General features: G+C 42.4%; 1 protein-coding gene across 1 annotated transcript; it reads left to right on the top strand.

Moving 5' to 3' along the window:
• The first annotated feature begins 613 nt into the window (after positions 1 to 613).
• LOC120019034 (nuclear receptor coactivator 7-like) lies at positions 614 to 23,383 on the top strand. The gene is made up of 18 exons (XM_038962248.1): positions 614 to 980; positions 4,446 to 4,555; positions 4,878 to 5,024; positions 11,552 to 11,712; positions 17,180 to 17,247; positions 17,711 to 17,818; positions 17,893 to 17,994; positions 18,088 to 18,213; positions 18,294 to 18,478; positions 18,973 to 19,106; positions 19,287 to 19,919; positions 20,000 to 20,162; positions 20,278 to 20,428; positions 20,638 to 20,766; positions 20,895 to 21,047; positions 21,124 to 21,219; positions 21,348 to 21,421; positions 22,651 to 23,383. Exons 3-18 carry the CDS (start codon positions 4,987 to 4,989, stop codon positions 22,784 to 22,786), a joined length of 2,457 nt encoding a protein of 818 aa, XP_038818176.1. The 5' UTR covers positions 614 to 980; positions 4,446 to 4,555; positions 4,878 to 4,986; the 3' UTR covers positions 22,787 to 23,383.
• Positions 23,384 to 24,114: the final 731 nt, after the last annotated feature.

Genomic DNA, 24,114 nt, shown 5'->3' with positions numbered 1-24,114 from the left:
CCATCCTTTCAGGCTGTTGGCCTGAAGTAGGCCTAAATAGATTAAAATAGTGGAGAATGATATTTATTATAATTTGAGTGTAGTGTTAGATGATTGGGTAATTGCTGTGTTTTTTGTTGTTGATAAAAACAAATAAGCAAAGTATAAGGGAGTTATACTCCATTCTAGTAGGTGGCGATAATACAACATTTATTGGATGCCAACCGCCGTTAAACTTAATCGAAGAGAGGAGTAGGTGAAGGGAGAGGGTTTATACCCCACGCCCCCCCCCCAAAAAAAAAAATCTGTCCACGAAAATAAAACCACGAGGTGAGGAATTTGTGTTTGGAGGTCAATTAGTGGCGAATTTGGTCAACCAAAAATGTAATTGCACATTTTCTACGTGAGCCTCATTTGGTATAAGTTATGGTTAAGTTGTTACTAATGCCCTGACATAAGTGGACGCACGTGGCATTTCGGCAAATATGGAGAAGGAAAAGAAACGACTATGTTGGAGTTGTGCCAGTTTAACACACATCTGCCGTCTTATTGGCTAGAATGGTCTCACCTGCCTCCCATTTGAGGACGTGCGTTTCCTTTGTTATAGAACATATTTGTCAGGACTGGTCGTATTTGCGTTATTTAGAATTGTGAAAATGCATGATTGCACCTAGCTAGCTTGGATAATATATTTTAATGGTTTTATGCATGTACACTATTTGCAAGTCGTAACTAACGATAAAAAAGTAAACATTGTCAACCACGCTACTGAATTCATCCATTTTTTTTCTCCGCCTTTGTCACGATAAACAAACGCTGTAATGACATCAGCTGTCAGTGTTGTCTTGTGTGGACCTTGTCCCGTCTCCGTAGATAAGTGTCCCCTCTCCAGTTTTGCAGGCAGCAGACAGACACCGGTTGCATCCATAGTCATCGGGAAATCTCTTTTTTCTGCACCACTGCCAGGAACATGTTAAGCAAGAAAAGCAGGATGCGGAAAGGTGGGTAACGATAAGTAGCTAGCTTTAGCATGTATGAACTATCTTGACTAACTACGAAATATATTGACTAGCTACATAACTAGTTCTCATTATAAACTCAACAAGCTAGCTAACAGTTAATTGAAAGGTAGATTAGAGCTACATTAGCTACCTCATATTTTTTTTGTCATGTTGCTGTTTAACTTTGTCTCTAACGTTAGATCTCTTTTGTCTACCGATATCGAAAGGCTCAATGGTGGCTGTTTAATTTCTGCTGCACCTGTTACAGACATCGATATGCAATTATTGTAAAGTCCCTAACGTTAACAAGTTTTGACCGGTGTAGGCCGTCATTGTAAATAATAATTTGTTCTTAACTGACTTGCCTAGTTAAATAACTTAAAGGTTTTCAGAGATTCCCTGGTTGCCTTCTCTGTTAATCTAACCTGTTCTTCAAAAATGTTGCGTTACTGCCACCCACTTGACTGGAATATAACGCCCTTATACTTTGCCCCCCCCCCCCCCCCCCCCCCCAAAAGTAAATCAACAAATACCCCATCACCTAACCCTCCACTTACCTAAAACTCCACCACCCTACTCCACTATTTCAATCGATCTAGTCCTACCTCATTCCAACAGCCTGAAAGGACAGACACCCCCACTCAACACACCCTATAACTCCTTTGAAGTCAATTCTCCTACACCCAAATACCTCTCTGCAGTTGCCACCACAACCTCAATTTTCTGCGACCTAAGTTCCATCCCTGCAGTACAGTTGATAACCATTGCTATTGTAACAGTACTCTTCTTGCGTTGTCTACAATCAATCATCGACACGAACTCCAACTTGTAGCACCAGTCATGGAGCTTTATTCCGATAGAAACAGCACAAAATTGCACGTCATGCAGTGCACGGCTCACCATCCAACTCTGTACTCACGCACGCTGGTTTGGTGCTTGTTCACTGGGCATGTAGTTACCAAAATAATACAACAATTACAATATACAATATAATATTTTGAACAATGTACCTGATAGAAACAGCACAAAATTGCACGTCATGCAATGCACGGCTCAACATCCAACTCTGTACTCACGCACGCTGGTTTGGTGCTTGTTCACTGGGCATGTAGTTACCAAAATAATACAACAATTACAATATACAATATAATATTTTGAACAATGTACCTGATAGAAACAGCACAAAATTACACGTCATGCAATGCACGGCTCACCATCCAACTCTGCACTCACGCACTGTACAAAATATATGAACCCCCCCACCAGACACAGTAAGTTGCTAGCTAGTATTAGCGGGAATTCTCTACAACAAAATGCACAACAAATATTCACCAAAAAACGCTGCATCTTACATGTGATGTTCGAATAACATTTACAAACAAATTTATATAAATTGTACATTTAAATCATCACTTGGGAGTATAAAAATCACTTTTGACATACAGTGCTTTGCAACCAACAACTTACCGCTGATTTGGTGCTTGTTCACTGGGACGTTTCTAACTGAAACATCCTCCCTCGTAAGCAAGCAAACTAAAAACCGAAAACCCATTGGCTTAACAATAAAGTGGCAAGCGGAATCACCAATATAACCCTGTGACACTATAAACACTAAAAATCCAATCTTACTGTAGCATATGACAACTTCTGCACTACTCTAGCCCTGGAAACCCCAACCTGCCTCTCTCGTACGGGATGCCATGGGCACGCCTACAATTAACACATACCACTACTTTCCCCAATGCTACACATTCCTTTGTCTCATGCCCTTCTGCACACTTCTCACACCTAGGAACCTCCCTCCTACGCACTGCTGCCCATGAGCTTGACACCTGTAACAATGACATGTATTCTGCACAAGAGCTTGTATGGGATAACATATACAGTACCAGTCAAAGTTTGGACACTCCTACTCATTCCAGGGTTTTTCTCTATTTTAACTATTTTCTCCATTGTAGAATAATAGTGAAGACATCAAACTATGAAATAACACATGGAATCATGTAGTAACCAAAAAAGTGTTAAACAAATCAAAATATACACTGCTCAAAAAAATAAAGGGAACACTTAAACAACACAATGTAACTCCAAGTCAATCACACTTCTGTGAAATCAAACTGTCCACTTAGGAAGCAACACTGATTGACAATAAATTTCACATGCTGTTGTGCAAATGGAATAGACAACAGATGGAAATTATAGGCAATTAGCAAGACACCCCCAATAAAGGAGTGGTTCTGCAGGTGGTGACCACAGACCACTTCTCAGTTCCTATGCTTCCTGGCTGATGTTTTGGTCACTTTTGAATGCTGGCGGTGCTTTCACTCTAGTGGTAGCATGAGACGGAGTCTACAACCCTACAACCCACACAAGTGGCTCAGGTAGTGCAGCTCATCCAGGATGGCACATCAATGCGAGCTGTGGCAAGAAGGTTTGCTGTGTCTGTCAGCGTAGTGTCCAGAGCATGGAGGCGCTACCAGGAGACAGGCCAGTACATCAGGAGACGTGGAGGAGGCCATAGGAGGGCAACAACCCAGCAGCAGGTCCGCTACCTCCGCCTTTGTGCAAGGAGGAGCAGGAGGAGCACTGCCAGAGCCCTGCAAAATGACCTCCAGCAGGCCACAAATGTGCATGTGTCTGCTCAAACGGTCAGAAACAGACTCCATGAGGGTGGTATGAGGGCCCGACGTCCACAGGTGGGGGTTGTGCTTACAGCCCAACACCGTGCAGGACGTTTGGCATTTGCCAAACGTCCTGCACGGTGTTGGGCTCCGAGAACTTCACTACACCTACCACTTCAGAGACTTCGCCCTCACTCACTTCAATTTTTCCTCCTGTCTTTGATCTGGTGTACAGCTCACTCTGCTTATACTTTCAGCCATTTCTTCTTTAATAAACAATCTCCTGTTTTTCCGACATTTTTTTACCGATTCAAGCTCACCCTCTCTCTGACCTCCTGTTTTCTTTTTCCCTCCATTCCTCCTCTGTACTCCAAGTATATGTCTCCTTAATGCTAATACTACAATTCTACTGATGTGCATCTTGTTCTTGCCCTCTCAAGGGATGCCATTTTCCATCAACCCGATTTTCTCAGTTGCTATTCTGTTAACGTTACATGCCACTCCTTACCTTTTGACATAAGGAGTGGATTGTTGGCTACAAAGACCGGTAACCAGACTAATTCAGAGATGCCTGTTTTAGTAATGCAGTTGCTCAGAGTTACTACAAGCCATTTGCCAAGGTTGTAATTGTGAGCTGTTGCAGTGATTCACCCTAGTCAAGTTAATTTATTTTTACCTTTAACTAGGCAAGTCAGTTAAGAACAAATTCTTTTTTTCAATGATGGGCTAGGAACAGTGGGTTAACTGCCTTTTTCAGGAGCAGAACGACATATGTTTTATCTTGTCAGCTCGGGGATTCGATCTTGCAACCTTTCGGTTACTAGTCCAACGCTCTAACCACTAGGCTACCTGCCGCCCTGTACCTCAACTCCTCCATGGAATAGAGCGCAGACCCGTTTTTGAAATAAACCTCTGACTCCTTCAAGTCACTACGCAGGCGATGCTTCAAAAAAGGTAAATTCTTAAACCCTTATCGTGTACTTGTGTTTGTATGCTGTTGCGTGCCTTTTTCTGTCTGCTGAAATCCATACTTTATAAGTATTTGGATATGTAGGCATACGTAATCAGAGATTCAATTGGCACATGCGCTCATTTGCCAAATGCTCATTCGATATGCTTTCAGCACTCTACACTTAAGCTGATGGACCTGTGGCATTAGCTATCACTCAGCTCGTTCTAACAGTCTGGTGGAGTCGTTGGCTTGCTATTTGGTACACTGCTGCAGCCAACGCAGTTACTCAGCTAATTCCCTTCATTAATTTATATCCTCCCTTAGGATAAGGAAGAGTGCAGTGCAAAGAGGAAATGAGCGGAGAAGGGATAGTCTTCACGTTCTGCTCAGTGTGTATGTGTTGGGGTGCATGAAGCTGTAGACCACTGCACTGATGGAGAAGAGGGAGAGGAAGCCTGGCTACTTTGCCAGGTAAGTGAAAGTTGTTTCTGTGTTTAGGCCGAATTCTTTTAGCGTTGTGTTTTTCGAGACGGCCTGTGTTACCAGGATGCGGCAACTATGTTTTCCTTCACTGTGCACAGCGTGGCAGCACTGACTGACCTCCCATTATGCCATTGTTTGTGACGTTGTGTTCAATTACATTTTTATTAGTCGCAAACACGTTTAGCAGATGTTATTGCGGGTGTAGAGAAATGTTTGTGTTCCTAGCTCCAACAGTGCAGTTATACCTAGCAATTCATAACGGTACACACATCTAAAAGTAAAATAATTGAATTAAGGAATATATAAATATTAGGATGAGCAATGTCATAGTCCGGCGTATAACTGTATGTATATAATGGGAGGTATAGACAGTATGTGGATAGAATATGGATATCTGAAGAATATGTAGGATAGAATAGTATATGTACAGAAATAGTTGAACAGGATAGGCCTATAATACAGTATATAAATATGAAATGGGTAAAACGGTATGTAACCATTATTAAAGTGACCAGTGTTCCATATCTATGTACATAGGGCAGTATATCTGTAGAATACATAGGATAGAATTGTGTGTGTATTATATATATTATTACACATAGTACCAGTCAAAAGTTTGGACACCTACCCATTCAAGGGTTTTTCTTTATTTGTACTACTTTCTACATTGTAGAATAATGGTGAAGATAGCAACACTAAGAAATAGACAAAGTGTTAAACAAATCAGAATATATTTTTGATTCTTTAAGGTGGGCACCCTTTGCCTTGATGACAGCTTTGCACACTCTTGGCATTCTCTCAACCAGCTTCAACTGGAATGCTTTTCCAACAGTCTTAACTTCTAATGGCTGAAGGGGCAGTATTGAGTAGCTTGGATGAAAGGTGCCCATTGTAAACGGCCAGCTCCTCAGTCTCAGTTGCTAATATATGCATATTATTATTAGTAGTATTGGATAGAAAACACTCAAGTTTCTAAAACTGTTTGAATTAATTCTGTGAGATTAACAGAACTCATATGGCAGGCAAAAACCTGAGAAGTTCCACTTCCTGTTTGGATTTTTTCTGGGGGTGCCATGTTTTCAACCAAGCTCTTATTGAAAATACAGAGAGATATTGATGGGTTTTCACTTCCTACGGCTTCCACTAGATGTCAACAGTCAATAGAACTAAGTCTGATGACTCAAATGTGAAGGGGGGTCGAAGGAGACAGAATTTAGTATGAGGTGCCATGAGGTGACCATGCATTCAACACGCGCGTTCACGTGAGAGGCAGCTCCGTTCCATCTCTCAATTGAAGTCGATTTAATTCTCCGGTTGGAATGTTATTCAAGATGTATGTTAACAACATTCTAAAGATTGATTCAGTACATCGTTTGACATGTTTCTACTGACTGTAACGGAACGTTTGGACATTTCGTCACGTTATAGTGGTCGCGCTTTGAGACTTTGGTTAGGGTATTTGGTAAACAATTCGAAAGTAGCTAATTTGACATAAATAATGGACATGAACGAACAAATCAAGCATTTATTGTGGACCTGGGATTCCTAGGACTGCATTCTGATGAATTCATCAAAGGTAAGGAAACATTTATCATGTATTTTCTGGTTTCTGTTGAGTCCAACATGGTGGCTAATTTGGCTAATCATCTGAGCTCCGTCTCAGATTATTGCATGGTTTATATTTCCGTAAAGTTTTTTTGAAATCTGACACAGCGGTTGCATTAAGGAGAGGTATATCTATAATTCCATGTGTATAACTTGTATTATCATTTATATTTATGTTGAGTATTTCTGTTGAAACGATGTGGCTATGCAAAGTCACTTGATGTTTTTGCAACTGAGACGGAGCTCAGATGATTAGCCAAATTAGCCACCATGTTGGACTCAACAAAAACCAGAAAATACATGATAAATGTTTCCTTACCTTTGATGTATTCATCAGAATGCAGTCCTAGGAATCCCAGGTCCACAATAAATGCTTGATTTGTTCGTTCATGTCCGTTATTTATGTCAAATTAGCTACTTTCGAATTGTTTACCTAATACCCTAACCAAAGTCTCAAAGCGCGACCACTGTAACGTGACGAAATGTCCAAACGTTCCGTTACGTTCATCTCCTGCCACCATGGGACCACGCATCCGTCATACCGCTCAGGAAGGAGACGTGTTCTGTCTCTTAGAGATGAACGTACTTTGGTGTGAAAAGTGCAAATCAATCCCAGAACAACAGCATAGGACCTTGTGAAGATGCTGGAGGAAACAGGTACAAAAGTACCTATATCCACAGTAAAACAAGTCCTATATCGACACAACCTGAAAGGCCGCTCAGCAAGGAAGAAGTCACTGCTCCAAAACCGCCATAAAAATCCAGACTACGGTTTGCAACTGCACATGGGGACGAAGATCGTACTTGTTGGAGAAATGTCCTCTCGTCTGATGAAACAAAAATGGAACTGTTTGGCCATCATGACCAATGTTATGTTTGGAGGAAAAAGGGGGAGGCTTGCAAGCAGAAGAACACCATCCCAACCGTGAAGCACGGGGGTGGCAGCATCATGTTGTGGGGGTGCTTTGCTGCAGGAGGGACTGGTGCACTTCACAAAATAGGATGGCATCATGAGGGAGGAAAATTATGGATATATTGAAGCGACATCTCAAGACATCAGTCAGGAAGTTAAAGCTTGGTCGCAAATTGGTCTTCCAAATGGACAATGACCCCAAGCATACTTCTAAAGTTGTGACAAAATGGCTTAAGGACAACAAAGTCAAGATATTGGAGTGGCCATCACAAAGCCCTGACCTCAATCCTATAGAAAATTTGTGGGCAGAACTGAGAAAGTGTGTGCGAGCAAGGAGGCCTACAAACCTGACTCAGTTACACCAGCTCTGTCAGGAGGAATGGGCCAAAATTCACCCAACTTATTGTGGGAAGCTTGTGGAAGGCTACCTGAAACATTTTACCCAAGTTAAACAATTTAAAGGCAATGCTACCAAATACTAATTGAGTGTATGTGAACTAGAGGTCGACCGATTAATCGAAATGGCCGATTTAATTAGGGCCGATTTTTCAAGTTTTCATAACAATCAGTAATCGGCATTTTTGGACACCGATCATGGCTGCTTTACATTGCACTCCACGAGGAGACTGCGTGGCAGGCTGACTACCTGTTATGCGAGTGCAGCAAGGAGCCAAGTTAAGGTGCTAGCTAGCATTAAACGTATCTTATAAAAAAAACAATCAATCTTAACATAATCACTAGTTAACTACACATGGTTGATGATATTACTAGTTTATCTAGCTTGTCCTGTGCTGCATATAATCGATGCGGTGCCTGTTAATTTATCATTGAATCATAGCCTACTTCGCCAAACGGGTGATTTAACAAGCGCATTCGCGAAAAAAAGCACTGTCGTTGCACCAATGTGTCCCTAAACATAAACATCAGCGCCTTTCTTAAAATCAATACACAAGTATATATTTTTAAACCTGCATATTTAGTTAATATTGCCTGCTAACATGAATTTCTTTTAACTAGAAAAATTGTCACTTCTCTTGCGTTCTGTGCAACAGAGTCAGGATATATGCAGCAGTTTGGGTCGCCTGGCTCGTTGCGAACTGTGTGAAGACTATTCATTCCTAACAAACACAGCTAACTTCGCCAAACGGGATGATTTTACAAAAGTGCATTTGCGAAAAAAGCACAATCGTTGCACGAATGTACCTAACCATAAACATCAATGCCTTTCTTAAAATCAATACACAGAAGTATGTTTTATTAATCCTGCGTATTTAGTTAAAAGAAATCCAGGTTAGCAGGCAATATTAAACTGGGGAAATTGTGTCACTTCTCTTGCATTCATTGCACGCAGAGTCAGGGTATATGCAACAGTTTGGGCCGCCTGGCTCGTTGCGAACTAATTTGCCAGAATTTTACGTAATTATGACATAACATTGAAGGTTGTGCAATGTAACAGGAATAATTAGACTTATGGATGCCACCCGTTAGATAAAATACGGAACGGTTCCATATTTCACTGAAAGAATAAACGTTTTGTTGTTGAAATTATCGTTTCCAGATTTGACCATATTAATGACCTAAGGCTCGTATTTCTGTGTGTTATTATAATTAAGTATATGATTTGATAGAGCAGTCTGACTGAGCGGTGGTAGGCAGCAGCATGCTCGTAAGCATTCATTCAAACAGCACTTTTGTGCGTTTGCCAGCAGCTCTTCGCTGTGCTTCAAGCATTGAGCTGTTTATGACTTCAAGCCTATCAACTCCCGAGCTAGTTAGCGGGGTGCGCGCTAATAGCGTTTCAATAGGTGACGTCACTCGCTCTGAGACCTTGAAGTAGTTGTTCCCCTTGCTCTGCAAGGGCCGCGGTTTTTGTGGAGTGATGGTTAACGATGCTTCGAGGGTAGCTGTTGTCGATATGTTCCGGTAGCTGTTGTCGATATGTTCCTGGTTCGAGCCCAGGCAGGGGCAAGGAGAGGGACGGAAGCTATACTGTTACACTGGCAATACTAAAGTGCATGTAAGAACATCCAATAGTCAAAGGTATATGAAATACAAATGGTATAGAGAGAGAGAGTCCTATAATTCCTATAATAACGACAACCTAAAACTTCTTACCTGGGAATATTTAAGACTCGTGTTAAAAGGAACCACCAGCTTTCATATGTTCTCATGTTCTGAGCAAGGAACTTAAACGTTAGCTTTTTTACATGGCACATATAATGGCACACATATTGCACTTTTACTTTCTTCTCCAACACTTTGTTTTTGCATTATTTAAACCAAATTGAACATGTTTGATTATTTATTTGAGGCTAAATTGATGTTATTGATGTATTATATTAAGTTAAACTAAATGTGTTCATTCAGTATTGTTGTAATTGTCATTATTACAAATAAATACATTTTAAAAATTGGCCGATTTTAATCGGTATCGGCTTTTTTTGGTCCTCCAATAATCGGTATCGACGTTGAAAAATCCTAATCGGTCGACCTCTAATGTAAATGTCTGACCGACTGGGTATGTGATGAAATAAATAAAAGCTGAAATAAATTATTTTCTCTACTATTATTCTGACATTTCACATTCTTAAAATAAAGTGGTGATCCTAAATGACCTAAGACAGGGAATTTTTACTCAGATTAAATGTCAGGAATTGTGAAAAACTGGGTTTAAATGTATTTGGCTAAGGTGTGTGTATATATACTTCTGACTTCAACTGTACATACGTACACACGCAGACTACGTACATAGTCTCAAGTGCAGGCTGACAACACGTTGATAGGTGCACTCGTTACATCCCTCTGCTGTGTCTCCGAGATGCATCCCATACCTTTCAGGCTAGAGCTAGGCTAATAACCTCAGTATTGCATGGAGAGGAGACTGTATAGCCCGAGGAGCGAGAACATGGAGGGAGGAAGGACCTCTTGTTTCTTTTGACCTCTTATTCCTTTTGACCACACCGCCTCAGCTAGCATCTCCTGCTCTCCCTCTCTTCCTGTCCACTGAGCAGGGTGCAATGGCCATTCAGGATTGCGGAGTGCTTGCGAACGTAAGAGACACTGTGAAATGGCTGCCTGTTATGTCACCATATTTTGTCATATGGCCTCCAGGACTGGCCTCCAGGACAGTCACAGGATGGCCCAACAGCCGGTCCCGGTTGATTTTACATTATTACTATTGTTTCTAAATTTTTTGTTTTCTATCCCTGTAAGTAGCTGAAGCATGAGAGCCTGGCTCTCTGTCCTGTTGTTGTTTTTGGGAAGGTGTTTGTTTTGCGTTATCTGTGGCTGTGCTTGAGTGGGTACACAGGCAGGCCAAACATTTCTCTGTAACCAGGATAGAGAAAAAGCAAGAGTGAGACAAAATGGTAGAGCGCCAAAGGAAATCTATACATTCCGCTTGTGGAAATGTCCCTGTGTGAAACAGGATGGTAGTGTGGCATTTGCTGGTGAAATCCTAAAACGTTTACTAGATGTCGGTTGCTCTGCAGTATCCGTAATGGCAGAGAAGCTATTAAAAGACCAGCGCTGTATCCGTTTGTCTCGTGTCTCCAAACGTATTGATCCACTGCCCAGTGCTCCTCCATTAGAGGCTCTATATCTCTCAGCTTCTTCATTTTCACACATCCTTTGTCTGTACAGCATTGGTTTTCCTTGAATGTTGACTTCCCTATCTCTCTCTTTCCAACTTTCTATACTGGGCTTACACTGCCTGGGCCTTGTTTGCAACCTGTTTCAGTCAGTCGCATAGGCCTAGCACTATCCCTGTGTATACTGGGTGATTGTAGCTTTGTTCTAGCTTCCCCTTTTAATGAACCTAGGCGGGGGTGGGAGATGCTATGATGTCATCGCCTGACCTATCAATGGTTAATCAGGGAAAAGGGGAGCAGAGAGAGGAAGGTGGGGAGAAAGGTAGGGAGAGAAAGTGAGCAAGCAAAGGAAATCAAATGTTTATAAGTCTGAGTAAACAAATTGCCCTCTTTCTCCATAACCTCAGGCTGAAGAGGCGGAGACAGCTCAAGCAGAGCCAATCAGGGAAGGCAGTGGCTGAGCAGAACCGGTCGGATTCGTCCGCAAAGATGCCCGTCATCTCCTGCCCAGACCCTGCTTTTTCTGAACCCCTGGAGAGGATTAAACCTAACCTGCCTGGAGGCTCAGGTAAAACTCAGTCACACACAGGAACTTTCCCTAGGCACTGAGGCACATGACCCCCTGTTATGAACAGAGGGTCAGAATGATCATCTTATCAAGGAAGTTTCTGACTAGATTCTCTTCTGTTTTTAGTTTTGGCAGTTTTTTGGGGCAGATTTTAGGACAATGTGATGAATATCCTCAGCTCTCCCTTCAGATTCCTGTGGTTGGATGGAGGAACAGCCAGTTGGCAAGTGGAATTTTCCATGTCTTGCAATGGCATAGCACATTATCATGATTACATTAGAAGTGTGCTGTGTATAAAGGAGTAACTAATATACATCAATCATTTGTGAACTTATATTACTGTCACAAGTAGCCTAATAAGTGTCTTTATTCAACACTAATATATCTAATCAAATGTCGTTTTAATCTAACAGTATTTCTATCTGTGTTGTTTTTTAACTAAAATGGTAGTCTCCTTCAATGACCGACAGGTCTTCTATAGCTAGTCCAGGCCTTGACCTGTAACTTTTTTGCCACTTGTTAGCCACATTTTTTTTTTTTTTTTTTATGTAAAGAAAAAAACTCTGAGGGCTCAAGTCACTAGTCCAAAAAAAATAAAGGTCTGTAACACCATGTTTACATCATAGTATGATGCAAGGAACCACTTTACAATGCATTATGATAATTTTTACCATAGAGAATCAGACAAACATGTAGGCTACACTCTTTGCATACTCAAGCCTGTCTCAAAATATAACACTGCCCCTTTAAAGCTATCCTGAAGGATGGATGGCCACCTTTGGTAGCCTGTAAAATATTGCAACATTACAATTACAACCAAATACTTTTTTTTCTCTTTTTATAAAATAATGAAGGGCGTTAAAAATGTCTAGGATGGTTCAAAACACTCTGGGACTGTGACGACAGTCAAAATTCATAGACTGCATATATACAGTTGAAGTCGGAAGTTTACATACACTTAGGTTGGAGTCATTAAAACTTGTTTTTCAACCACTCCACACATTTCTTGTTAACAAACTATAGTTTTGGCAAGTCGGTTAGGACATCTACTTTGTGCATGACACAAGTCATTTTTCCAACAATTGTTTACAGACAGATTATTTCACTTATAATTCACTGTATCACAATTACAGTGGGTCAGAAGTTTACATACACTAAGTTGACTGTGCCTTTAAACAGCTTGGACAATTCCAGAAAATGTCATAGCTTTAGAAGCTTCTGATAGGCTAATTGACATAATTTGAGTCAATTGGAGGTGTACCTGTGGATGTATTTCAAGGCCTACCTTCAAACTCAGTGCCTCTTTCCTTGACATCATGGGAAAATCAAAAGAAATCAGGCAAGACCTCAGAAAAAAATAAATAAATGTATACCTCCACAGGTCTGGTTCATCCTTGGGAGCAATTTCCAAACGCCTGAAGGTACCATGTTCATCTGTACAAACAATAGTACGCAAGCATAAACACCATGGGACCACGCAGCCATCATTCCGCTCAGGAAGGAGATGCGTTATGTCTCCTAGAGATTAACGTATTTTGGTACAAAAAGTGCAAATCAATCCCAGAACAACAGCATAGGACCATGTGAAGATACTGGAGGAAACAGGTACAAAAGTATCTATATCCACAGTAAAACGAGTCCTGTATCGACACGACCTGAAAGGCCGCTCAGCAAGGAAGAAGCCATTGCTCCAAAACCGCCATAAAAAAGCCAGACTACGCTGTGCAACTACACATGGGAACAAAGATCGTACTTTTTGGAGAAATGTCCTCTGGTCTGATGAAACAAAAATGGAACTGTTTGGCCATTATGACCATCGTTATGTTTGGAGGAAAAAGGGGGAGGCTTGCAAGCAGAAGAACACCATCCCAACCGTGAAGCACGGGGCTGGCAGCATCATGTTGTGGGGGTGCTTTGCTGCAGGAGGGACTGGTGCACGTCACAAAATAGATGGCATCATGAGGATGGAAAATTATGTGGATATATTGAAGCAACATCTCAAGACATCAGTCAGGAAGTTAAAGCTTGGTCGCAAATGGGTCTTCCAAATGGACACTGACCCCAAGCATACTTCTAAAGTTGTGGCTAAATGGCTTAAGGACAACAAAGTCAAGGTATTGGAGTAGCCATCACAAAGCCCTGACCTCAATCCTATAGAAAATTTGTGGGCAGAACTGAGAAAGTGTGCGCGAGCAAGGAGGCCTACAAACCTGACTCAGTTACACCAGCTCTGTCAGGAGGAATGGGCCAAAATTCACCGAACCTGTTGTGGGAAGCTTGTGGAAGGCTTCCCAAAATGTTTGACCCAAGTTAAACAATGTAAAGGCAATGATACCAAATACTAATTGAGTGTATATAAACTTCTGACCCACTGGGAATGTGATGAAAGAAATAAAAGCTAAATTATTCTCTACTATTATTCTGACATTTCACATTCTTAAAATAAATTGGTGATCCTAACTGACCTAAGACAGGGAATTTTTACTAGGATTAAATGTCAGGAATTGTGAAACTGAGTTTAAATGTATTTGGCTAAGGTGTATGTATAATTCAACTGTATATATTGTATAAGCAGTGAGGCTGATGCAACCGTTCAGACCGTTTAGCCTAAAATGTTGATACAGGTTTATTCCTTCATATTATAAGCTCAGCAATGCACACATGGCTGTAGGCTACATGCAAATGTTCCAAAATGCAATTCGCGGTTAAACACTGTTCTCAAAAGCGTACCACTTGCGCAAGTGGTTTCACATGACAGAGATGAAAATATCCTTTAGAAATTTAAGAAAGGGGGGAGATCTGAAGATGCATGGGATACTAATATGACTAGGATTGTGTCTATGGCTTCTAGATGACAAAGTCGATTTGAAAACTAAAAGAACATGAGTATAATGCTGGTTTTAATGGCATATGAAGTGTTTATAAAATAATTCCCTAAACATTTCTATGGTTGTATTTTGGCTAGGCTACTTTGAAAAATGTAAGACATGCTTCATAAAATGAAAAACATTCAGGTTTTAAACATTTTTGTTTATGGTTAAACAATTTTGTTACTGCTGACCATCTCTGCTCAGATTCAAGGTGGGTGATTTGCGGTGCACAACAGGCATTGTCCTCTCCGGTCTTGTGACCATTTATCTGAACAAGCCAGTGTCTCGTATGTTGACAGAATCAAACCTTTAGACATGAATGTTAATTATCCTTCATTTTATTTGTCAAACATTACTGGAGTTTAGCCTAAACAATGCATTGGGAAAGTATTCAGACCCCTTCACTTTTCCCACACTTTGTTACGTTACAGCCTTATTCTAAAATGGATTAAATAAAAACATGTCTTCATCAATCTACACACACTACCCCATAATGACAAAGTGCAAACAGGTTTTGAAAATGTTTGCACATTTTATTAAAACTAAAACATAATTACATAAGTATTCAATCTCTTTGCTATGGGACTTGAAATTGAGCTCAAGTGCATCCTGTTTCCATTGATCATCCTTGTTGTTTCTACAACTTGATTGGAGTCCAACTGTTGTAAATTAAATTGATTGGACATGATTTGGAAAGGCACACACCTGTCTATATAAGGTCCCACAGTTGACAGAGATTGTCAGAGCAATAACTAAACCATGAGGTCGACGGAATTGTCTGTAGAGCTCAGACAGGATTCTGTCGTGGCACAGATCTGGGGAAGGGTACCGAAACATTTCTGCAACATGGAAGGTCCCAAAGAACAGTGGCCTCCATCATTGTTAAATGGAAGAAGTTTGGGAAACTTCCTAGAGCTGGCCGCCCGGCCAAACTGAGCACTCGGGGGAGAAGGGCCTTGGTCAGGGAGGTGACCAAGAACCCTAAGGACACTCTGACAGAGCTCCAGGGTTCCTCTGTGGAGAAGGTTGTCCTTCTGGAAGCACTCCACCAATCAAGCCTTTGTGGTAGTGGCCAGACGGAAGCCACTCTAAAGTAAAAGGCACATGACAGCCCGCTTGGAGTTTGCCAAAAGGCACCTTGAGTGGCCCAGCCAGAGCCCGAACTTGAACCCAATCGAACATCTCTGGAGAGACCTGAAAATGGCTTTGCAGCGACGCTTCCCATCAAGCCTGACAGAGCTTGAGTCGATCTACAGAGAAGAATGGGAGAAACTCCCCAAATACAGGTGTGCCACGCTTGCAGCGTCAAACCCAAGAAGACTCGAGGCTAATCGCTGCCAAAGGTGGTTCAACAAAGTACTAAGTAAATGGTCTGAATGCTTATGTAAATGTGATATTTCAGTTCTTTTTTGTTGAAAAAATTAGCTGTTTTAGTGTGTGGGGGGGTGTAGTCAATTTTAAATAAGGCTGTAATGTAACAATATGTGGAAAAGTGAAGGGGTCTAAATACTTTCCAAATGCACTATTTATGTCATTTAAAGTTTGACTACATATACTTCACCTTCCTCATGTCATGTAATCGGTTTGGACATGAGGCTGTAGCCAATATGCATATCACCTACTCTTTGACATGTAGGACTTTTTTATTTGTGTACATGAAAAATAGATTTTAATATTACGCCAATGTTGATCCAATTCTGATCGGAGTAATTGTTTGATTTAGTTTTTTGGACAATTTACTGTAAATCTATTTTTGTCAGATTTGATTTTTTTTCTTGTCCCAGACGAGCGTTGATGTCGGGGCCTGTAGTCTGTAAAGCTTAGAGACCTTTCATTAACCCCGTGTTAATCTACTAGCCACAGTACTGTCAGTACCAGGCCAGCTGTGTAAACTGCTGTCAGTAATCTAATTAAACCCGGTACTTTTTCTCTCCAGCCCAGTGTGGGCATCTAGACAAAAGAACCCACATAACCCTGACAGACAACTCACTGAAGGACAGACAGAGCTCTGTGTTATTGCTGTGTCTGTCTTCTCCAGGCCTGGTTATAAAGGATTCAAGCTAAGGCCTTTACCGTGTGCAGCCTTTTAATTTAGAGGTTGTTCCATATTGGCTTTACAAACAACAATGTAATTCAATCAGAACAGATATCCCCATAATCCTAGGTATGCAGTTACTGACCAATGAGTCTATTCAGTCCTATACTGCATTCACTCAGAGCTACAACAGGACACAGAAAGAAAACAAACATATCTTATGACTATTTCTCGATCTGATAAAGCTACCAGTCACTATGCAGTAGTGAATAAGTGACAGCTCTGTACCAAAGGTGATCTCTGAATGTACAGTGACCCACGGCTGGAATCCTCACAGCTGTACAAGGCTGAGTCATCCCTCCACTGTTTCTGTAGGAGCTGGAGTAGAGGACATAGTGGGAGGGTGTTTTTAATAAACTGGCTCTGGCAATTAGTGAGAGATTCCAATATAGCTCAATTTTAAAGCACTATTGTGTTTGTGCATACATGCTTTTGTTTCTGATTGAGCTGCTCTAAGGCGGTCATCTCTCTACTGTGTCAGTGACCTGTGGCTGTCTTTCAGATGGCAGCAGCAACGGGAGCAGCCAGGCCAAGAGAGAGAAGAGGCCCCCCGGGACAGTGGAGTATACCGTTAGTACAGGCTGCCTCCGTGATGCCTCACGAACTCCTCTCTCACACTACAACTCCCATAAACCCAAGGGGTTCTGACTTCAAAGACTCTAGCTTAGGAAAGCAATGTGGACAATAAACCTCAAACATTTTCTTCAGAAAATACAGGGGTGTATTCATTACGTCTAGCAATGGAAACCGTTTTCCATTTTTAAGAACCAAATGGAAGCAAACTGAGCGAACGGACAGAGGGACCTACCTGAATTTGTCCAATAGAAACTCATTTTCATGGCAAAATGTTTTCTGTTTTGGAGTAAACGGTTTCTGTTGCAAAACGTTTTGCGACAAAATCGGCTTAATGAAGACACCCCAGTTGTATGCTTTGCAAGATTTCTGTAGATTTAGTCTCATGCTCCATTTTGCTTTGGGTAGATTGATACTTTTGGTAATCAAAAATAACCAAGGATTTAACTTCATGTTACAGGTGGGACTCCAGGAATCTCTAAGCAGCATTGCTCTGAAGTTTAACATCACCCCGAACAAACTGGTGCAGCTCAACCGTCTCTTCTGCCGTAGTGTTTATCCTGGACAGGTGAGGTTTCAGCACATTACACACCACTTCATGCTGTAAATCCTAGCTAACATGCCTGTATTTCACCTTTGCAGAAGCTGTTTGTTCCTGACGTGGGCCAATCGGGTGCCGACTCTCAGTCTGTGGGTTCTTTTGACCCCGCCTTCCCCAGCGGCCTATCAGAGAAGGTGTTACAGGTAAGTCAGTTCTCCTTTTTAAGATAACCCATACTAAAGTAATCTTTGATCCTGGTTCTGTGCTTGTCCCTGCTGCCTTTCAATATGTTTCAGGATGGAGACGCCAGCGGCAGGTCAGTAAGACCATTACGACGGCTGCTGTCGCCCCCGTCCGAGGACGAGAGCCCCGCCACAGTCAAGTTCATTAAGATGAGCTGCAAGTACTTTACTGACGGAATGGTAAGTGGCCAAACCGTAGGTCATTTTGCATTAAAGACCACCACAGCAGACTCAAACTGATGTGTTTTATTGTCTCCCAGGGTGTGGTGGGAGGGGTGATGATTGTGACGCCCAACAACATCATGTTTGACCCTCACAAGTCGGACCCCCTGGTGATCGAGCACGGTTGTGAGGAGTACGGCCTGCTCTGCCCCATGGAGGAGGTGGTGTCTGTGGCCCTCTACGACGACATCTCCCGCATGAAGCTCAAGGACGCGTTGCCGTTGTAAGAAGCCACCCTGCCATCTTGAGAAGCTCTTTCACACTCTGTCCATCTTTCACTCCCTATTTAAACTAGCCCTTTTTGTTCTTTCTTGATCTTATCTTAACCTTGCTTTTCTTACTGACTCTTCAAGCGTCACACTTTTTCTTCTTATTTCTACCTCTTTCTGCACTCCTCTCTCTCACTTGTTCTTTCTCCTCCCTCTCTGAGGTGGAAAGTTGAACTGATTTCCGGTACCAGATTCTAGGGGCAGACGACTCGGATTCGTTTTTGTCTTTAGTTTTTGAATAATCTATTATATTTTATTTTGAACTGGTTCATTGTCTCAGTTACTATTATTTGTAGTATTATTATTTTGCCTTTTGAAATCCCTTTTTATTTTTCTGTTTTTCAGTTGCATTTTCTTTCTGTTCATTTATGATTTCCATTTCTTTTGTTTAATTAATTATTTTTATTTTCCCATCCTGCTTTGTGGTGTGCCCCCTGACACTCTACAGAGACCTACCCCAGAATCTGTGTCCTCTGTACAGGCCCGGGGAGTGGGACCTCAACCCCTTTAGCCGCTACGAAGCGCTGGACTCCAAACGACCCATCGTCCTGGACGACATCAACTCTGCCCTGTCAGAGACTGGTATGACTGGGAGATAACACACAATGACTTATATTGGATCAGGATGAATCATGGCAAATCAAAATGAATCATTATACACATGTAGTTAAAAAACAAATTACCTCGTGCATAATAATAATTTAGCAATATTTTGATCCATGTGGTCATTTTAATAAAACAGCATGGTTTCTTATATCCCAGTCATAGCGAGAGCAGAGTGTGATCCAGCAGACAAGTCTCCATCAGATGAGGTTTTCACAGAGCTGGAGCTTCCCTTGAACGGGAGCGCTGAGGAACCGAAAAGCGGATCCAGACCACCTGCCACTGCTACAAGCCCGGACCAGCAAGGAGAGCCTCCAGGATCTAATACCCCTAAACGGTTGAAGTCCCAGGACCAGTCCCCCTCTGACTCAGTCCCACTGACCTCGCAGAGAGGGGAGGAGGATGATGGACTGGTACAGAACAGCTCCATTGAGGACACGACAGAATCAATGCCCGTCTCATCAGAGACTGAGAAAGACGGTGAACTCTTGAAGGAGAAGTCTGCTAGCCTAGCCACAGGCCGAGACAAAGATGACAACTCTACAGGGCAACTAGTGAACAGTGTTAGCATTAGCGAACAATCAGAATCAGCAATGGACCAAAACAGGAAGCTGAGCTTCAGCGAGACCGCTGAGGCTCCGGGAAAATGTATTTCTTGGGAACCCAGCCCTGCAGGCGAGCTGCAGAACGGACCAATGATAGAGGGGCTGAGTGAGGAAGGGAAGCGGAAGAGGAGCAACAAAGCGGAGGTGAAGTCCAGGCTGCTGGAGCGGATGCAGGCGCCCATCCAAAGTGAGTGTTAACAAACACTTCAAGCATTTTGTGTCGTTTCTTGTATTGCAATGTTTCAAATTTTTCAAAATTCTCTGCAGACACGCTTCTGTCCACGGAGGAGAAGAGTAAGACCCCTCCCATGTTCCTTTGCCTCAAGGTGGGCAAGCCCATGAGGAAGTCCTTCATCATTAGCCAGTCATCCAGCCCCGCTCACACGAGAGGAAAGCAGCCGGAGTACTGGTTTGCTGTGCCCCAGGAGAGGTGAGAGTTCAACCAATGAGACCACAGCCAGAACCTCGATGACAACTGGTGTGTGTTCACAATTTTATAAACTTTCAATAAATGTTCTGAAACATAAAAGTGTGGTGTGTTTCAGGGTGGACCACCTATATGCGTTTTTTGTCCAATGGTCTCCTGACATGTACGGTAAGGTGGACAGGGAGCAGGGCTTCGTGGTCGTGGAGAAGGACGAGCTCAACGTGATCGATAACTTCTTCAGTGACCCCGTGACCCCTCACAGCTGGGAGGTGAGTTCACACGGCATGATCCCTCGGATGAGTGCATTTTGACTGTGATATGTTAACATTGTGGTCAAGTATTTTGTGGGTGTGTGGACCAAGCTGTGTTCAATGTTTGGACTATGAGTTTTATCGATTTAAGTATATTTTGACTGTACGGTTAAGCAAGTTTTGACTGTACGGTTAAGGTATCTAACAGTACATGGTCGTGTTCGTAGATCATCACCATCAACGAGGCGACGCGCAGGCAGACTTTTGGCAGTTACGAAGGGGAAGAGCCTTCGGGGGATCCACTGCCCATGCTCAGTGACCCTAGCACTCTGCTACAGGACACACACATAGAGAAGGTACACACACGCCATGACTCACAACACTTTCAATCAAGAAAACAAACATGTGACTTCACCTACACAACCTATGCAGAAATGCACATCGACACACACTTCCCAGAATCTGTTTTTCTCTCTCCTCACAGCTTGCGTGTCGGCTGCCGGCGCGGGTGCAGGGGTATCCATGGAGACTGGCTTACAGTACGGCAGAACACGGGACCAGCCTAAAGACCCTGTACAGGAGCCTATTGGATGTGGACAGCCCTGTGCTACTGGTCATCAAAGACATGGACAACCAGGTACACACACAATGACAATGGTGCCCAATTTGTATTGGACTCTTGAGTTTAAAAAAAATTATCCTCCCCCCATTAGTTGTTTGGGGGATACTCTACCCATCCCTTCAGAGTAAGTGATCACTGCTATGGCACGGGAGAGACCTTCCTCTTCAGCTTCTGCCCTGAGATCAAGGTCAGACATAGTTATATTTATACTCTGTGTGTTATCCTTATACCCATGTTCAAGTTTAATGCTTTATATGAGCTGGATGCCATTGCTTTTCTCCCTGACTTCCAATGTGTTGCTTTTCCTTTGCTCAGATGTACTGCTGGACTGGGGAGAACTCCTACTTTGTTAAAGGCAACATAGATTCTCTTCAGATGGGAGGAGGAGGGTGAGTGTATTTGAATATATGTGATTGAGCAATGTGAGGAAGCGTGCAACTGGCATGCTGACTGCAGGAATGTCCACCAGACTGTTGGCAGATAATTCAATGTTAATTTCATTACCATAAGCCACCTCCGTTGTTTTAGAGAATTTGGCAGTACGTCCAACCGGCCTCACAACTGCAGACCACATATTTTGCGTCGTGTGGGCGAGCGATTTGCAGTGACCCATGGTAGCGGTAGGGTTACTGTATGAGCAGGCGTAAGCTACTGTAAACTAACACAATTGCAATTTGAATGCACAGAGATACCATGACGAGATCCTGAGGCCCATTGTCATGCCGTTCATCCGCTGCCATCACATGTTTTGATGTATACAACAGCGTGTTCCAGTTCCTGTCAATATCCAGTTACTTCTCACAGCCATTGAAGAGGAGTGGGACAACATTCCACAGGCCACAATCAACAGCCTGATCAACTCTATGTGAAGGAGATGCTGCATGAGGCAAATGGGGGTCATACCAGATACTGACTGGTTTTCTGATCCACGCCCCTACCTTTAAAAACAATCAAATGCATCTGTGACTAACAGATACATATGTTTTCCCAGTCATGTGCAATCCATCGATTAGGGCCTAATCAATTTATTTCAATTGACTGATTTCCTTATATGAATTGTAATTCAGTAAAATCTTTGGAATTGTTGCGTTTATTTTTGTTCAGTGCATATACAAAACACAGAATCTCGTTTTTGACTGCACTGGGCCTTATAAGAATGACAACAAATGACAGCTTATATACACAAAAGCTCTGGTGATCAGGTTATGAAATGGCATGACAGATATTTTGATGTCTGTGTATCACCTGAAATACTAGCCTATTAAATGATAGGCTGTCGCTACGAAGTTTTTGCCCCGCCCCTACGGAAACCTCTTTCTAAAAGCTAAGGATCTGGATCATGTTCTGCGCATGTGTTATTTTATGGACACTATGTAGCTACTGCTCACTCTCCACCTCCCTTTACGTTTCCCTCTTTACTCAGCCTCTTCTGAACCATGATGATGTAGCCCATCTCTGCCTCATATTTCTGTACGCAGCATTGTACCCTCGCAGTCACGCTTTGCTTGACAAAAAGCCATGTAAGCATCTTTGTGTGACCTGCTCTCTGTTGAAGTCAACTTGTAGTTGCCATGTCGTTATGAGTTTGTCTGATCTTTTTTCCTGTCTCTCTCCCTAGAGGTCAGATAGGGCTGTGGGTGGACGCTGACCTGTACCACGGCACCACCTCCAGCTGTGCCACCTTCCACAACCAGCCCCTCTCCCCCCAGAAGGACTTCACCATCCACAGTGTGGAGGTCTGGGCCTTCGAGTAGCCTCCCTCCACCTCCAGTCTCCGCCAAACCCCACCCACACTGGTGGGAACTTAGACCTAGCTTCAACGATTCTGATGCAATTGTCCTTGCTAACGAAATCCGTCATAGGTAACAATAAAACACAATATTAAAACACATCATTGTGAGATTTTTGTATTGGGGAAGTGTCTAATAGTTGGTACAATGCCCATCAAAGGGAATAAGTGAAGTGAATAAACAATCATCAATTCTCTACAAACGGAGCCAATCAGATTGCTTCTTTTTGTTATCAACCAGAATAATCTGATTTCCCTGAGATATTAGGAACTGATGTGAAAAGAAGAAGCAGGTGAAAGGGAAGTGCTTTTAGGTAGTGCTTTTGAGACTCATTTCTCTAACACACACACATCCGCCCCAAACCCACTTTAAATATAGGAGTAATTGTTTACAAAGAGAAGAGGTTTGCATTCACTGAAGGTTGTATTGTTCTCATGTCTCCAGTCCTATATAGACTGAATGAGAATGTTGCATTTCATGGCCCTCGCTTTCCAAAACAACTGCCCACTAAGGGAACATACAGTGCAATCGGAAAGTATTCAGTCCCCTTCACTTTTTCCACATTTTGTTATGTTACAGCTTTGTTCTAAAATAGATTCAATTGTTGTTTTTCCCCTCATCAATCTACACTCAATATCCCATAATGACAAGGCAAAAACGGGTTTAGACATTTTTGCAAATGTGTATATATTTAAAAAAAAAAAAAAAAACTGAACTGTGGCATTTACGTAAGTATTCAGACCCTTTACTCAGTACTTTGTTGAAGCACAGCGTCGCTGCATAGCTATTTTCAGGTCTCTCCAGAGATGTTCAAGTCCGGGTTCGTTGTCCTGTTGGAAGGTGAACCTTTGCCCCAGTCTGAGGTCCTGAGCACTATGGAGCAGGTTTTCATCAAGGTTCTTTCTGTACTTTGCATTCAGGCCAAATAGTTCAATCTTGGTTTCACCAGACCAGAGAATCTTGTTTCTCATGGTCTGAGAATCCTTTGGGTGCCTTTTGGCAAATTTCAAGCGGGCTGTCATGTGCTTCTGTCTGATCACTCTACCATAAAGGCCTGATTGGTAGAGTGCTGCAGAGATAGTTGTTTCTGGAAGGTTCTCCCATCTCCACAGAGGAACTCCAGAGCTCTGTTAGTGGCCATCAAATTCTTGGTCAACTCCCTGACCAATGCCCTTCAGTTTCGCTGGGCAGCCAGCTCTAGGAAGAGTATTGGTGGTTCCAAACTTCTTCTATTTAAGAATGATGGAGGCCACTGTGTTCTTGGGGACCTTCAATGCTGCAGAAATGTTTTG

This window comes from Salvelinus namaycush, chromosome 24, assembly GCF_016432855.1.
Source record: "Salvelinus namaycush isolate Seneca chromosome 24, SaNama_1.0, whole genome shotgun sequence".
Classification (NCBI taxonomy): Eukaryota; Metazoa; Chordata; class Actinopteri; order Salmoniformes; family Salmonidae; genus Salvelinus; species Salvelinus namaycush.
This window is presented reverse-complemented; position numbering and strand designations above follow the sequence as displayed.